Raw genomic sequence first — 19,045 nt, 5'->3', positions numbered from 1 at the left:
AATCCAAACCTACTTAAATCAGTACATTTTTCTGCCACTTAAACCAGTATGCACCAAATCTCACCTTCTGCACAAGGCCCCTGAATATAAAGCTATGCTGACAGACCACCCAATGGCAAAGTAGCAATCTTTTGTTTCCAAGTTGTTTTTTTTTTTTTTTTTGTCTTCATAAAGGATGCACCACTGACATGGATATCACATTTGACTGCCCTATGTGCTCATAAGAACATTCATTTGTTTTGGTACAACTTTGGGCAATACAATGGAACAAAATGGCAAATGTTATTAAGTATATTATTAAGTTATTAAGTTATTATCGTATTCATCTACTTATCCTGTTCTAAAACAGTAGTTTTATTTTCTTTTTAAGACCTGTGTTAGCCTGTCATAAATGACTTTAACAGAAAGATTAGAAAAAGGGGATTATTCCCAAAGTAGGAATTACTAGCACATTTATAAACATCCTCAAAACATTGCCTGTGGGTATTTCTAATCCCTTCTATATAGCATATGAAATAGTGCTTCCACAGCCACGTTACATTTGTTGTCAAGTTGACCACTTCAACTGTCTGGCATCCTCACTTTATGCACAATGCATAGGAGGAAAGGTGCACCTAGGAACCAGTATGTGTGAAAGTTAATTTCAAATAAATACCAACCATGATCAGAATGGGTTTCTATTTGTCTTAGCTTAGTGTATTTTGACATAGGCAGATGTAAGTATTCCTGTCCTAAATTCTTAACATGACAGAAAAATAATCTATTTATTTTATCCTGGGTTTACTGAATAGACAAGGATAGAAACCAGTGTTTTCACACGCTGCCATCATACTGCTACACACCTTTTCATTTCTGAATGTTGTATTTTTCCCACTACTATAGACAAAAATTCTGTTCAGAAGTAAACGGCATGAGTGATTAATGTATGAACTATGAAGATGCTTGCAAAACTTCTCTTTAGATTAAAGCAAGTACAGGCTAAATTTCAAGGCATTTTTTTTTCTCTGTGGCTTTGTAAAGAGATGATTTAGATGTCTAGCACAGAAATGTGCTAGACACTGTGATAGATAAAAGATCATGAAAGACTTTTCTGTGAATATTACCAATTACTGTGTGCTAACAAGCTCTTAAAAACCTTCCCAGGAACTGCTGAAGTTTTTATAACTCATAGGCAAGGATCATCACACCTACAGCTGACTCGTAACAGACTTTTTGATATGTTGACCCCAAACCCATCTCTTCAGACTCTCCAGTGAGAGACACTTGGTTATGATAAATTTAGTCTAAAAATGCACAGGAGGTTTTCAGTGCAAAAGACAACCATATCCATAATGAAAGGAAAGACGACCGTATCATAATGAATGAGGGTGATTTTGTAAAACTGAACACTGTGATACTGAGAATAAATCCTACAACTGCAGCGAGTCTTTAAAGTTGTTTACAGATGTGACTACTATGATCCTTACCATTAGGCACATTTTAATCTACAATAATCATAATCATCAGTTTGAGAAGGCTCTCGGATAGCCACTACTGGAAACTGATGCAAAGCGTGCGTGCAAAAAACACCAAACTCGTCCGAGCAGCAGGGGAAACCAACGTGTCTATCCAGATGCATATGGAAGCGCAGAACAGATAATACAACACATCACAGAAATAGGTAATAAGATGAGATAGTAAAAACCCATCAACATACATCATCTGATCATGGTATAGTGTCATTTCCCAGCCTCTATTAGCTCTTGCTGCATCAGTGCAAGTCCCAGACACTTTATCCTGTTTATAATTGCTGATGAGCAGTAATAAGGCCTCCATGCCTCAGTTCCTGTCCGTTCCACTTCAGTGCCCACCTATTAGGTTATAACTTTTATTTACAGCCTTGCTTGATGCGGTGTTCTATTAGTACAGCTGGAAACTGAGCAGGGGAAAAAAAAGAGCATCTCTAATGGGCACTATTATTGCCAGGGCTGGGTGATTTATAATGGTTTTTGAAGGCTGTTCTATCATCACTTTCCTCTTGGTGTGAGAGCTCTAAGAAGGTTGGATTTCTAACACTGTGTCCTTCAAAAGTCAAACGCTGAAGAATACCTTTGAAGTCCCTACAAGCAACAATAACAAAATAACTCTAAGTTGTTTTAACGTTATAAACTCTGTTCACTAATCTTTCGTACAGTCTTTGCAAAGGCACTTACGCACATCAGAGGAATAAAAAAAATCTGGTTAGTGGTAGACCAGGTCTTTTTGTCTTTACTCAACACATGCGGATTAAGAAAACGATCACACAAAAGCAATGGTTTCTTGGAGTCCGCTGTGGCTAAAAATTTGTGGGATTTGTATTTCTGGAGCCTGCCCTTTCTGTAACTCCTAAAAGGCTGTCTTGATAGTCAAGGTTCAGCCTCAGAGTGTCAGTATGTGAACATCAATAAACCTGAAACTCCAAAAAAGGACTGTGCATCTGCTTAACTGCTTTGCTGAAGAACCCTTTGCATCTTCTAGACTCAAACTTTAAACTAGAGAAGACACAGAGCATATGGGAGATCATACACAAAATAAATACCACCATACTCATCTAGGACAGATATCCTCATAAAATGTAAGCTCTCTGCACATATATCTACACAGAGTATTACAGATACATGTTTCTCAAGAACCACCACTGAGAAATAAAGTATTTAAAAACTCACCAACTTTATGGATATAATCTATGGATTGACTGTATCATTACTGCATTTTAACAGTCTGCTTCTATTACTCTCTCTACCACACAATTAAAAATTAACTGAGCGCACTCAAACAGTTCCAGTGACTTTTTCCAGGTTTCTTTAAGCTGCATGAAAATGTTTTAAAATCCGGCTCTTTTGAATTGCATATTCAATCATCTTTAGGTTCCACAGCAGAAAAATAAGAGTAATATGCTACTTAGTACTGCACTTTCACAACACAGGCACCCAATATAAATGGGATCTGGATGCCCTACTGACTAGAGCAAGCCTCAGAGTATCTGCCATCAATCAGAACATTACTAAACTATTAAGAAACAAATCAAAATACATAAAAAGCTATATGCCATGCCACAGTCCCATCTTTTTCCCTACAAAACCTTCAGACCACTGGTTCTCCGAAACCTTCAAGGCATAATCCAAACTAATGATTGCAAGTCCTTACTCATTCTTTTCATTATAATCCTTGTCCTATGGGCACACTTCAGAATATAAATACTTTTTACCACAGCAGTGACTCTGGCAAAGAGGAGGGAAAAAACACCCACCACTATTTGGTGTCACAATACAATTTTTTATCTGAACAGCTCCTCCAGCACGCAAGCTGACAAGTGCATGAGGTAAAAACTGTTTTTCGTAAAAGAACTTTTCCTGAGTCTTGACAGATTTATTGTTTTGATCTTTCTTCAATGGTTATATTAATGCTAATAAAATATGAAAGGTTTATGCCTTCCTTAATATCCTCCTGATGGGAACCTGCATGCAACATATGTAGGTCAAATTTCTAATTTTCTGTCTCAAATGCTGATATATGGCAGACTTCAGGGAAAAACTATGCTTGAAGGGAAAAAATTACACAGATGAATTCCACCAAAACATTCTTTCTTCAAAGCACTCTAGAGCAGAAGAAATGTTGAATTCTTACTGAAGAGAGGTTTCTATGTAATATGTGGTGTTGAAAAACATTGCTCATATTCACCTAAATAATATCCTAGGAAAGGAGACTACATTGAAGTGAATGTAGTGTGAAATACTGACCTACATAGTCTGCTTCCTAAGCCTGAAGATATCATAACATTTCTGGCAAGTATGTTATAGCCAATGTTTTCCTGTCAATTCCCATATTTATCTCGATTCTCAAATGCAGACTTTGCAAAGATATTTATTTCTTTTCCAAACGGCACTGAAAACTTTGCTGAAAACACAAGCTCTGAAGAAAAGTGGCACTCCTGTTAACAGGTTTATTAGTGTAGGGGACTACAAACAAAATATGCAAATTACCGAGCATATAGTGAAAAAAAATGGGGAAAAATGATACAATATGAAGCCACTAGAATTAGTAGACTGAAGATTAAACTTGTGGCATCAAATTAAAGATCTCCTTATTTTCTTGTTAAACACATCAGATGATTAACATACAGGCATGTAGGATAGCAAATATTAGCATAAACTAAAAATAAGAGAACTACTGAGCGAAGTTAGCCAACCATTTAATGGCTACTTTTCAACATGTCTAGTAGTTTCAATGGCTTTACTCTCAGGAGCTTTTACCGTCCTGTATGGCACCGCAAACAGTGGATTTTTTCTTTTTGCTAATCACATTTTTTATTTTTAATATTCACATAGTGCTCTTAGTTTTCAATATGTATAACATCAACGAAAGCTTTTAAAATACCCTGCAATGAAAATCAGAGTTAAATGCTACAACCACTAACACAAAGAATACACAATTTAGTAACACCATTGTGATGCAGATTCATTTGCAAGGGAAACAGTGGCAAACACCCCTCGTTGTTTAGGTATGCTTCCATATCTACATGAAAAAGAATCCACAGTCTTCATATTCTGGAGAAGCTGAATCCAGCACCTTCCAGGGCCAAACGTATAAAGTTCTTTGATAAACAGTCTTTACAACATTGTCACAGATTATCCTGCATCATTTGAGAGCTCTGCACCTTCAGCAAGCACGTTACTGTAGCTTCTCTTAAACTTCCTTCACTGAAGACCAAGCAAGCTAATACCACACACACATAGAATAACCACAGTTCAGTCAAATGTATAGTAGCTTGAAACAATTTTTGATAGAATGACCTTAGAGGAAATTTACCTTAAAACTCCTGAAAGAGCAAGAGTCCTTAATCAAACGGGCAGACATTTCCTTTCTGCATTCAATCCAGCTAAATTAGTATTTTAATGCAAATATAGGCAAAACCTATTTTGGAAACACAGACTGCTAGAACATTAACACTACCTAGATGCCTGTCAGTGCCTCTCCACAGGAGATTATGGCTTTCCAAAACAGTGTTGGTGGAAAGGATCGTAGGAGTTCTCCTTAACCCACTGAAAAACCAAAGCCTGAAAAACATCTGAGCCAACACAGATAGTTTGGTTGCCTGCCTGAAAGTGCTGGTATGATTCTTTATGACAGATCTGCTGCAGAAGCAGCACCTTCAGCCTTGCAATGATCTAACATATCACTAGCTCTGAGAGAGATCATCTAATCTATAGCCTCCATGTAGAAATAAACATCACCAAAAAGACCCAAAGCAGGTAAAATTTAGTCTTGCTTAAAGTAAACATCACCTGTCTCTACTGCATCTTCAATTAGAAAACTCGAAGAAGTTTCCTCCTTTGATACTTCACATTTAATGCAGGGATTTCCAGAATATTACAAAAATCATTACACTTAAATCAAACTAATTACTTATGTGTTTCTTAGGTCTACAAAGGTTAACTGGAAACATAGTGCACTTAGGGAATTACTTTTGACCAGACTCTCTCATGGACCATCTGCCATACACATCCTTTTATGTTCATACACATTTTTCTGACAGCAAATCGAAAACGTTTATTTTTATTTGACATTCTCCAGGTACAGTTGCTACCCTTGATCATTAAACTATATATGTACAGCCACATGTTACGCGAAACCCAACTTGTCAACCCCCACAAAACACGTACCTGAGTCGCAAGATCTTTTGGTTGGTGTGGTTAATGAGGCATGAGCTGTACCTGTGCATGGCCCACCTGGAAACAGAGAGGATTGTAAGTCTCTTAAATACCACCTATATTTAACACTTAAAACCACATCACAATTATACTTAGGAATGTAGAAAAAACTTAGGAGGACTTGTCTTTGGAATGCACATATAGAAGTATTCTACTATTCTCAGTATCTCCTTCCCACCCAAGTCTGAATACATCTTCAGCTGAAAAAAAAAACAGATGAGAAGTGGGGGAGAAGAGACAATTTATGTTATTACTTCACAAATATTTTAAGAGACAGTTTTAGGAAAATATACATCGTAATTGCAATTTTTCCATCATTGACAAAAGGTGCTGGTTATGTTGGAACAAAGCTAAAAACTTATCTAACCAACCCACAACTAACACACTGGAGGAACTGATCACTTCCCTTATGGCAACAGAAATCCTGTCACTGTCTCCAGTCAGATAATGACTTTGCCTCTTATCTTGTTCTCATTACGTTTTCAAAGTGTGGCACAAGCATATGCTAATGACCTCTTTCTATGCTGAAGTTTTTTGTTGAACTCTGGACTCTTGCCCACTCATCTGGTATCTACTTGGTAGTAAATTGCTTTCTGGCTTTCTTCTCATCATGCATCATCATTGAAGAGTTCTCCAGAGATCTTGTTAAAATAGCAACCAATTCAGTGTATTCAGCAACTTGCAGCAGTAATAAATAAATAAAAATAAAACCTACACAGTGAAGCCAAGACAACCTGAGAGTAGCATTGCCAGTGGTAATGATACATCATAGCTTTGATAATTGGATATTATAAATTGGATGATGCTAGAGAGCCTGAAATTAAGTTAGATCTAGTAGAGGTTTGGCTAGCAAAATACCAATAATCAAGTTTGCACTGGACTGCTGGTAATATAGTAGTACCATGCTGACAATACAAGAGCTGAGTATTGTGACAGGGTAAGCTTTAACATAAGTCTTTACCCACTGAGAAACACTTTTTCCTCTTTTTTCCCCCCCTCCAGTTTATGAGCATCCAGAAAGCAGGCTGGTCTTTGGCAATCTTTTTGTCTTTTAAAATATTTTTTAAATTTGACCTGGTAGTAAACCATTTCTTTTTGACTCTCTCAGAGATGTCCTGTCCCTCCCTCCCCCTCTCCCCTTCATTTTTTTCTTTTATATCTATTTCTCTCAGTATCTGCTTTTAGGTAACTTTCTCTGCACTATAATACTTGTAGCATCGTAACACTATAAAAAAAGAAAAGAAACTTAACCAATAGGGAGGGAAAGAGGTGAGGAAATTAATTTGATGCATTTGATTTAAATTAAATGCATTTGGGAGCAAAGATCTCACTAGTTTTACAATTGCAGTTTTTCAGAGAAAGACTGATAAGCTTCCTGAGTTTTTTTTGTTCTTCCAAAACAAAAAAAAAAAGAATCCCACTGGCAACATACAGCATCTTGTAATCACACAAGAGATAATCTTTAAAGTGATGGTTACAAAGGCAACCTGGTGAGGGTTCAGCCTGCAGGCAGACACTAGGCCATGGATTAGGGCCTGGCCTGGGGTTCTGCTAACCAAACAGGACAGAGAACTACCGAAGGCGACAAAAGAAATATGCTGCATGTGACAGACACCTACATAAGCAGCTGAGAGAAGTTACAGCCAGTGTTGTAAGGGGTGGCTGGATTTTTCAGGTTTCGAAAGATGGTTTTGTGAGAAATGATATAATAAACCAAACCTATTGTCTTAGCATACAAGAAGAGCCAAACTGCTGTTGCTGTCCAGAGGACTGGGAGGCATGGGCTGGATGCCTTCCCCGGCCAACAGGAAAACATCCAGGACAGATGGAGCAAGCACCCTGGTATCACCATGCTGGTGCCCATTCCAGGCCTGACAGCATTGCCAAGCTTTGTAACCATTAGAAGCGGTCAAATAAGCTCAAACCAGTGTTTGTAACGTATCTTCTTACAGAATTCTTCTAGAATGTAAAAAAATGGAAGTATCAGATCGATCTATGCTAGCAATACTACCGCAAAAGGCTCAAAAAAAGGCCTACTCTAGGATTAGGTGCATCTGGGAAGCAAAGATGCGTTTCTGTTTCCCGTATCAATAGTGAGTGCAACAATGCCAAATTTTCTATTGGAAAAAATTATTTACCATATTATCTATTGGAACCTTTTGGATATTCATGCTGAAAAATGCACTGCCCATTTGTTAAGTCAGTCTCAACTTCTAAAGATCAAGTATACAGTGGTTGCATACACACAAAATATACAACAGGATATGGGATTTCAATGAACTGAGCTTTGACCACAGCTACCTCTTAAGATGCAACAGCTCTTCTTTAATTACTTAGTTACATTCCTCCAGTTTCACTGAATAGGCATTGGCAGGCACCATCACCATCGACTCTCCATTAAGACTGATCTTTGCAATTACTGTACAATAATTATTTCCATTAGTTTATATTTTCAGCATCTGACTAAATATAAGATCTTTGTACTTTTCAGTCCCTAAAGTACAATGAGTTTGTATCTATTCTGCACTTCTCTGCATTAGAGTTTTTGTTTTATTTAATCTTCTCTCATTAGGTATTACCTTCATAGAGCTTTGATTTGTATAGCACAACATTAAGGTTTCAACAAAGAATATTTGGGGATTTGCATGCACATACATGCCTAATGACAGTAGGCACGCACACTGCCTAATAACCAGTGAAGGCTTCCTGTCCTCCCTTCTGCTATTGTTTTTGTTCCATCATTAAAAATGTCATGCATAATTCAATACTACGTAGCATGGGCCTGACTGTGTAATTCTTCATGGAAGTCATTATATTGAATTTTTTGGTATACATAACATCCAATACAGACATATTATTGGAAACAGCAGCACATTTTCCATAGTTTTGATAAAAATTCTGCATGAGAGCAAAGCAAAGTCAGATACAGTAGAGCACCAGTTCTTCTTTGCTATACATAAAGGTAGGCTTATTACTTAGCATATTTCAGGAAATATCTATACCATTGTTCCCGAAAATAATTGTTTCCAGGGAATTTGACTGTGATACACAAAACACTTCAGTGCACAGCAAAAGGCCACACGTCTAGCTTCTAACATAACCCACAGGGCTGTACAGGCTACTATATTTTCTCAGTACAAGCAAGAGATTAAAATAGAAGAATAAAGATATCTTGCTATTCTATATCCAACTAACAGATTAAACAATAGCTTCTGTTCCGTTTTTTTTTTTTTCCAGTGTGTGCCTTCTGACATTTGCAACTCCCTTTCCAAACAAAAGCAGCTGCTGCCCAGCCATAATCTAATTCCAAGAACCAAACATTAAAAATGCAAAAATACTAAAGAAATAATTGTAAGCATCACCAAGTCTGCAAGTTGAAAAGCAGAGTTAGGAACAGACAATACAAGATCCTTTACTTTGAACACTGTAATACATATAAAAGGTCTTGTTAATGTAGCTGCTATGTGTTTGATTTCTGATACCACTAGATTCTTATGACAAACTTTATACATCAATTGGGAAAAACAGGTTATCAAATTACTAAGAACTGTGCAGCTCAATAAATAAGTAAACATTTCAAAGCCATTTTCTCCGGAACATCTCTTAAGTAGTAAAATTTTATTCTTTATTACTTGTATTTCTATATATGTGTTAATACTATTAACTAGTATAATTTTTTATTTATGTTTAAATTGACTTTCTGAATGTTTTTCTGTATTGACCATCTCTCCTCCTGAAAGACTAATGATTGCCAAGTAGCACCGATCTTGCAGGACACGGCCTGAGTCACGGTAACTTGTTATTTCCCCATTTCTGGAGTTTCTGTAAAGCAGAGTGACTTCATTGAGTCAGACTTTCCTGTGCAGGAAAGAGCAAAGTCCTAGGGTAACCTCTCTTTGAACCCAGAATATTTGAGCCAGGTGTATTAGAATAGCACTGCAAAGTACAGCACTCGGAACAGCACCTATTAACCGGAGGAAGAGATGCAGAATGGAGTGAAGCCGTGCTTATACAAGAGTACAAAGCCTAAGAGTACAATAACACATTGAAACAATTATAGATAACACAAAATCTGTAAGCCAGATAATGAATGAAAGTGGAAAATAAGTTACAGAGCCTGAAGCTTAGTAAGATTTGTTCGCAGTGGCAAAAACACACTTGATTGCTGCTTTGAGCCTTCAGTACTGTGATGGTTCTTCCTCCTCAGAAATAGTAGACCAGCTCTGTGTATGTAACAGGCAGGAAAAGGGTAATCATATAAGGGCTGAATATCCTTGGACAGCAGCGTTGTAGCCATGACAGAGAGGAATGTTATGGCTATACACAACATGGGAAAGAACACAACTTTGGAAACCCGTCCAAACCAGTAAATTAGCTGTGCATTTGCATTTGCTGAATTGGTAGAGACATAATCTAATTAATCTACACAATTGAGTTTGAAAACAGACATTGATTACAAACACAAATACATAAACGGGAATGTAAATCTTGAAATTCAGTCTGCACAGACAGAATAGCCTTTAAGGAAATAAAAGCAAGAGAATTTTACAACATTTAACTACTTATCTGCTGTAGAACATGTAAACTGCATGGTAATTTATGTCACATCATTACTAAAACAGGTAAGAGGATTATATATCTAATCACATACAAATATAAGCTTCTAAAAATCTAGTTGTACAAATCTGCCATTATTTACTTTTATGAATTTTTATATACAAATGGCTTTTTGAGAAAGAAACAAAACCAGTAGTAGCAAAGCAGTCCAGTTACATTTAACAACTGTAATGAAGTAAACTGGCAGGATTCAGATTCCACTTTATTCCCTAACATTGTCTGACTCTTTTACCTGCTTTTCCTCAGTTTCCCCGTTTGTAAAGTAGACATGATACTTTCCCACTTTACAGCTGTAATTTGAAGTGCAAAAACGGGCTTTTGAAACTGGCAGTTAAGTTATATTATTAGAAATAATTTTTATATAGCCTTGATAGCTGTGCTGCTCTAGCCCACATTTTTATTATATGACTGTGTTTCTGTTTCACATTCCATGAGGTCCTTTCACTTTAATAAATGGGACCCTAGGATACACTGTCTGCTCTGCAGTGTGAAGTGACTATAAATCAGACTGAACAATTAACAGTGGTACTACTCTGCTGGTCTTCATTATGTTTCAAAATTATCATGCCACAGACGTGGAAAGAAGTGTTCATTTCATAAATCTACATGCCAGACCTCTCCAGTTTATATGCTTAAGCCATAAGAGCAACCAGAAGTGTTCTTTAGATGAAACTGGGACTGTAAAGATTAGATTAAAACTTAGACAAAGATCCTCAATCATGAATTAATGAAAACGGCAACACTTCTACCAGACATTTTTTTTTTCTTTCAGATTTCTAGCTGCCTGTATGTTCTGCATGGGTACCTAATACTAGCTGCATTTCTCAAAGCAAAACTCCAATAGCATCAAGCTCAGAACAGTTCTATATTTCAAAGCATTCTTGTAGAAAGTTGGTTTGAATAAATACTTTTAAAAAAGTGTACTTTGCAATAAATACTCAAAAAAAAATCCAGGTTTGATGATAAATCAAATGAAAAATTGAAGTTCTGTTAATTTAACATTAAACAGCACCAAAAGGATCTTCATACACAGTATGTTTAAAAACTCTTAAGATGAAGAACATCTACCATTATGTGACTTTAGAATAAATTAAAAAAAAAAACAAAAAAAACAACAACTGAGAAAACAGCTAGTTCTTGTGGTATACAGATGCCAAATGACTGTGATATCAAACTACAGCCAGACACATATTCTATACTAGAGGTGTGAGTTTTCTTTTGCTCTGATACAAGACACAAAATTGAGTACAAGAACAAGGAACACGTAACGATCTTCTGAGTTTATAAGGAAAATCAGAATTACTCATCATCACCATCATCTAGCAGTAGCTTTGTTCGTTATGTGAGGTTACAAGTTTAATTGCAGTATTAAATAATGTGGGTCAGGCATGTTAGTTTTGTAGCCCAGCATAATGTCAGCAGTTACTGCATTCTTTTGTATCAGAAAAAAATCCCTACAAATTGGTATCTGAATAAATCAGGTTAGCAGCAAAACAAATTAATTTCAACAACCATCTATAACAACCAAGAGAAAAAGAGAGACTGCTAGCTTGGTTTGTTTATACATTCAATGCATTATAAAAGCGGGCACACACATAACTTTCAAATATGAGCCTGAAGAATTTCCCTGCAGCCAGAATTAGACAAAAGGCAAAAAAAACCCGCAGAAATGACTTGTATCGCAATGAACAAGTGAATTCTCAAAGCCAGGCTATTTTAAATGCATACAATGCATGGAATCTATGAGCAACTGTCATTTCAAAAAATCACTGTTCTCATTTAAAAGGCACAAAAGACAATTAAGTATATCACAATAAGAACTCAAACTATTTCATATAATACTTCGTATTTTGAGAGCGTGCATGTGAAAGTTGACATCGTTGACTCCCCTGACAAGCCCAAACAAAAATACAAAAGCTGTAAAGTAGTTTTAAGTTGGTAGAAACCTTTTGCATGGTGTCAGAGAACAGGCTATTCAACAGAGGGGAAAAAAAGGATTTGCTTGTTTATCCGATTTTCATGAGGTTATGTTGAAAAAACTGACAGAGGATTTTTTTATATTATTATTATTACTCATAAGACAGAAAAATATCATTACTTTTCTAGTACTGTAGCCTGTATTGCTTTTTACACAGTCATGCTTCAACAAGCCATGAAATTCAGAGGATAAACATCCAATAGGTACAGTAGAAAAAAGAATCTCTCACCTTTCAGCCAAAGATCTTTTACGGAAGCCTGGTGCATCTACATCTCAAATGTAGTACCCTTTATGTACACAAAGTAAATCTGGCAAAATAACTTCATAATTGAGTGTAACTCAGTGTTTGCAGCACACAGAAATGCTTAATAAAATCAACAATGTTTCAAAGCATTCTTTCAATTCGACTTGCAAATTGTGCATTTAAACATTTGAGATAAATTAATGGTGTTGTAAATGCTTTGCTTGACATGCAACAGTTTAAATCTTGGAGGCTATATAATAACTAGAGAAAATTTACAGACATTCAGTCCTGAAAATCACATTTAGGCTTCTAAAATTCAGCACACAGAGGTAAGGTGTGAACAGTAATTACCACCTTCTTTCTGGGCTGAAATCTCCAATGTATTTTTTTACAGCAATACCTCACATCTTTGTGTATCTTCTTATGAAGTCTTCAATGTAGAAACGTAGAGCACTTAACTGTTCTAGAAACATCAGTTATTCTTTTTGTCCTTTTTCAATTGTGGTTCTTGCTAATTCAAGGAGGCCAGGAAGAGTTAAGCAGATAATTAAAATAAAATCATGTCAGCTGAAGCAAAGAACTACTGAAATTTAAAATCTGATCCAGCTGCCAGAGCTGGAGTTGTTCAAACTGACATTTCTCCTGTCACATAACAACACAGTTAGTTTTAAACCTGCACAGCATCAACTTTGGGTCTACTCACACAGTGACAGAAATATAATGTGACATCCCCAAAGAAAGCAATGAAGGCCTGAAACCAAGCAAAAATTATTCCATATTCAGTGTGACCTTTTCTTTACCAAAATACATAGAACCTTCCTTAACAAGCTGATTTATTTTTTTTTTCTTTTAAAGAGTGCTAGTCGATGGAGGTGGGGGGCAGAGAAAGAAACACAAGGTCATTGACAAATTCCCCTTTTCCTCCCTATTGAAAACAAACAAGTCTCCCTTCCAGTAAAAATAAAAAAATAAAATATAAAAAAAAAAGGAAATCACTGCCAGTGCAAACAGCTGATATGGTGACTAACACTGAAGTAACTTCTGCCTGGACATCCTACATGAAGAAAGGAGGCCAAAGAGAAAAATAAGAATAGATAAAAATTAGACAGAACTTGAGCACAGAGAAATGTATCTGCATATAAAGAAGCACAGTTAAATCAGTCTAATTTTTGTTCCTATCTGTTAGGAAACAGATCATTAAAATCCATTCAGATCTAGACTTACTAAAGCAATACCAATATGTTCCTTATCTGCAAAAGCTTATTTCAGAAAACTTATTGCAACTGACAATACGATAGGCAAGATGATTTGAGATGGAAAAAGGCAGCTAGAGTAGTGTATAGGGAAAATAAAACAAACAGAATGATCTTAGTATGGTTTCCTTCCCTAAACTGTAACAGTATTTTTTTGAAATCAATGACAAAACCAAAACTTGAGAGGAGAGGGGAAAAAAATGTCCTGAAGCTTGTGCCACTGTCACCAGGTGTGAACTTTTAACACATTTTTGTTGACTGCAATTGTAATACTGAGAACTACCTTCCATCTACAACAGAAAGATTAACCAGGAAAGCAGCCATTTGGGTAGGTGATTGTTCAGAAGCGATGGTGGCAGGAGGAGGAAGGTCACTACCAGGAATTTAGTGCAACCCTCACGGAATATCAAAACACAAAATGGCAGAGATCATACTTGCATATTGTCAGACTGAACTCCTGTAAAATCCAGTCCAAGGAGCTTTTCTCCTTCATCACCCATTGAGTGTTTAAAAAGGAAATGGCTACATGAAACAAAACAAATAATCAAAAAAAACCACCTTCACTTTGTCTTATCTGTTCAATCTGTTTACCCTATGGACTCAACTGCTATGGAAATGCCTTGATGTGAGACTCTTAAAAGCTTGAAAGGGAAGAAAGAGAAATTGAGTGCACCACAGAAGCCTTCCTGAGCACTCCAATCTTTCCATTCTTTGATAGGGATTACCTTAATGATCCCGTACATTGATTTCTGGTGAATTAGTGCAATTCTATGCAGAACAGCACATAGCTGTACATAACCACACAGCACTGCAAAGTATCAATCTCTGAAGAACACAGCTGTAATGAGAGCAGTGCATGCTTTATAGAACTTGTTGCAAAATAAATAAATATTGCACAGAAAAAATACACCCTTAAATTAAAATCAAAAAGACATTTAAAGTTTGGGCATTCTTCATTACAGGAAAGAATCTTCCACCCTGAGGCCATTATCCATCAGAAGAGCTCCATCAGTGTATAATTATTTCTGATAAATGATATTAAGCTTCATTAAAGAGGTAGTGACGATGTGAGAGAAGACAGAGAGAGCTCAAGCTGTACATAAATCTCTCCACTGTGTTTCACTTAAAATCACCCCAGCAGGAAGTCATAAAGAATTTTTTTATAGGTAATATTTTCAAATGCTCTGCAGGCTGTGCTGCCTAATATCCATCACCTTGAGTGTATGTTCACAAGCACAGCGCAATCCAGGATGAAGGACATTATTTTATTTCCCTCCCTCTTTCCCATCCCTGTAATCACCTTCCCACTTACCCCCAAGTCCTTCTCAGCCACAACAAAAACACTTGAACATAATCTAATTCATCACTGAACACATTTTCATAAAACCTGACCCAGTAAGCACTGGAGAAGCAACCTCTGCTGCCAAATAGTAGATCTTGGCTCATAAGCCAGCAAAGGTGCTGAGCCCCACTGCCCTGTGAAAATTCAAATGTGTTGCTGAAGCACAACATTCTACTGAAAGGACAAAATAAGGCTTTGTTTTTACAGCATACTGCAAGTTTCCCCTGAAGAAGCGCTGGACAGAAGGAAGAGATGGGTGGTCAGCAGCAACTGTACATGTGAAGGAGAGACAAGAGTTACATGGCAAATTACTCTTATTACAAATAACTTATATCAGAAAGGTCAGCTTAAACAACACAAAGTGCCTATTACTTTGGGCTCTATTTCTGAAAATATTCCCATATACAGGTAGAAAACCATAATTTAAAATTAAACATTTTATTTTAAGTCTAATAGACAACTACAATCCCAAAATGACACTTCCTGCTTTGTCCACAGCCATGCTGCACAAGTAAAAACAACATAAATGTGAAGCCTATCTACCTGTAAACAGAATAAATATTTGGGGAATTCGCTTCAAACCATCCTATACAAACAGTGAAGACAACTGAAAGCAAATGTGCCATATCAAAGATCTCTCAGTCCTACTGCTTTGTCAGCGTTCTTATTTCCAGCAGAGAAATAACAGCAGCTCTAGTTTAGTCTAGCATACTAAATGAGTATGTTTTTCTTGCAATGAACACATCTATCTACTGGCCACAATGTACAAGCAAACTCATCTCAAGAAGGATTCCCTCCCTCCATAAAAAATCATTTTAAAATGAAGCTACAATTTGAGCAAGATTAAACTACAAATGACACATTTAAGCTTAAGTTGTTAGAATGCAGATTTTAAAACTCAATATATTATATACAGGTTGAACTCATAAGTTTAGAATAAGGATGATTTTATCATACTATGTGTTGGTTAATTTTTAACATCTTAGCTTAGCTTAAGGCTAATTTAGCCTGAAACAGCACAATAAAGACCATAAAATAAGAGACAGATTACCACATGAAGCTTAGTTATCTAAGTGACCTAGCAGGAATCTAGACAAACATGCATTACAGTCAGTGCTATTTGCAATTGCAAGGATCAAAAACCACTAAAAATGTTTTAAAGCCAAAATTCACAAGATACTGCTGTTTATCCTAGAACATGTATATTAATTTACTACCAATGTGAGAAAGAATTTCTCAAAATAAGAATACCTCAAAATCATAATTAAATTGCATGTTGCAGTTCAGACATCTGTAGAAGTTAGAAACTCCTGTGACCCCTTTTAATTTGCTCTTCTATTAAAACCAACAGCTTTGTATTTCGTGAATCACTTCTAACCTCTCCCTTTGCTCTCAAAGAAGCAAAGGGTCTCAAAGGGTCCTTCTTTACTTTCAGAAAGAAGTCTGTGAAACCTAAAATGGAGAACAAAGCAAAACATTTATGCCTCCCTTGCTCTCACTGTGGACTTGTGCACTTACATTCCTCTTTGCTCGGTGAAGTTACATTCAGTTCTGTCAAAAGTTGCTGGTTGGAGTTAGCGGCCTGCGTGGTTAGAGAGGTATTGCTGTTGTCACTGTTCGTTTCTCCAGAGAACAAATCTGTCTGGCTGTTGCTTGTGCTGGGAGTAGAGTCATCATCTGGCTGCTTCTTCTGGAAATCTATCAAAACCAAGATCCATATGTCATCTCAATTGCTCAACCTAATCAATTTTGTACAAAAAGTAGCATAACGAAAACAACCCCCAAAGACTGTCAGAGGCATTATCATCCTGATAGTTTTTAAATCTCATAACACAAAGTTAGAGTAGCTTTTCATTATTTCAAAGTATCTTAAGACTTATTTAATGCTAAAGAACCACCACCAATTTCAGAACTATACAAAGTTCTTGTTTTTACATCTGTTCAAGAGCATCCAATGCTTAATACTGCGTGTATCAGAATATACCACACGGTGGTATCATTTTAATAACTGCTTGCACAAAGCACTTATAACAGCATAAAGGAGCAAACATCTGACTGAGGAAGAACTAATGTATGCAGTACAAGGAAACGTTAGATTTCTCTAAAAACAATGCTTCTCACTGCCATTACCTAAAACCCTACCAGTGTAGCAGCTCTGGAAAAGCTCGTGTAGACAACCGTGGTTCTAGGTTAGCATGTGGGAGCTGGGTTTTGCATCACTTGTTTAGTGGTTATGTTATTTTCTTAATCTTTTCTTCACTTACCAAACTATCTTTATCTAGGCCCAGAAGTTTTCTTGCTGTTGCTTTTTCCTGTCTCTGCCTTGTCCCCTGGGAGCTGTCCCCAACAGCAACTGACTGTGTGGGTCTTCACTGCCAGCCAGGATCAGCTCACCACAGCATGGCTGCAGACACCACATGCTCCAGCCTTGCTTAAGAAGGCAGGTATGAAGTCTGCAAGGGGCACCTTAGAGCTGTATTTACACTGTGCCTATCCCATTATGCCCATCCCTGAGCTAGCAGTGACCACCCAGGGAGGCTTTAGAAGCTTAGGTACCAATGAAGGCAGTCCTCTGAAAGGAAAATGGTTTCTCTTTACAATATTCCCTTTAATATTTAACCAGCCTGCCATTTGACATTTCTGAAAACACCTAAACCATACTCTTAGATGTTCACTCAAAGACCATGCATCATCATAATGAATAGCATACCTACTTTTTTTTCTTTCAAACTGTGGCTTTCAATAATTTAAAAACACTTAGAAAAACATTATTCTACATAGTCCACAAAAAAATTGAGAAGTTAAGGCATTGTGATGTTGGCTTTTTGTTAAATTGTGCAGTAAGCTGTCTGAAAGAGAAAATCCTTTATGTTTACAGTTTCCATTAAAACAACAGAAAAGTAAAAATTTCTTAGTGTGTGGGAAACGTAATTTTTAACCTTCCACTTTGCGTTTAATATTAAAAGCAAATATGACAAAGTTATTTATGCAAAGCAATTCTCTCCTACATACTTAACTTCAAAGTAGAACCAAAAATGAAATAATAATGCTTCACACTCCAGTTAAGTAATAAAATACACTGTTATCACAACATTATGACAATGAAAAGAAAAAAGAACAGAGTCCTATGAGCATACAATGAAATCTTAAACTATTGTAGCAGCAAGTTTAGGAAAAAAAAAAAAAAGCATATGTATACCAACCAGAGGACAAAACTCTTTCCCAGGTTCCCATTCAGGCCACATTAACTTCTATTTTCACCTGACTTGTCCATGTCTTGCCTCTGTATGCTTCAGTCTGCCTGTGGTATCTTCTTCCTTTTGTGCCTACACTGTCTTCTTTTTCCATGCTCTGACTGAAATGAATCTGGGAATATTTAAGCAATCCCATCCCCCTTGCAGATCCTCTCTTGCCTTTCTGTACCTACCAAGATATAGCCCAGTTGACTGGGGGGAGAGAGGGATAATAAATAAAAAACAGAAAAAAAAAAAAAGACAACTGTTTTGCAACACTTAAGCCAATGCATGTTTTGCAGCACAGCTTAACTATTTGCAAATGTGATTGGCAAACTAATACATTTTACCAGTTTTCTGACAATAATTTCAATAGTTTAAAGCACACTTCAAATGCACCAGACAATAAAGCTCCCTCTGCTAGTCAAATCAGAGGGTAGGTTTTCAAGGAGTCCTGCCACAGGGGTGCCAAGACATGTATTTTACCCCAACAGGCAAGATTAACAAAGCCACCATCAGTAGTGGTTAGTACACCTCGAGCTGGCTGAGGCAGCTGCCTCTCTCCCCTTCCCAATTCCCTCCTCCTGCAGTGCCCAACCGAGTGGAGAACCGAGCTGTGGAGGGGACAGCATTGAACCAGATGAGGAAA

The 19,045-nt window shown here is 36.8% G+C and overlaps 1 protein-coding gene across 1 annotated transcript in view; it reads right to left on the bottom strand.

The window, feature by feature from the left end:
• ZFAND3 (zinc finger AN1-type containing 3) overlaps window positions 1-19,045 on the bottom strand; it is a 133,283-nt gene that overhangs the window by 26,963 nt on the left and 87,275 nt on the right. Inside the window, exons 4-5 of the mRNA XM_084515049.1 lie at window positions 16,682-16,861; window positions 5,682-5,747 (exon numbers count right to left, since the gene is read on the bottom strand). Of these exons, the coding sequence (XP_084371175.1) occupies window positions 5,682-5,747; window positions 16,682-16,861 (246 nt within the window). The remainder of the gene's footprint in view (window positions 1-5,681; window positions 5,748-16,681; window positions 16,862-19,045) is intronic.

The sequence above is a fragment of the Aythya ferina genome (assembly GCF_964211825.1).
Source record: "Aythya ferina genome assembly, chromosome: 3".
NCBI lineage: Eukaryota > Metazoa > Chordata > Aves > Anseriformes > Anatidae > Aythya > Aythya ferina.
This window is presented reverse-complemented; position numbering and strand designations above follow the sequence as displayed.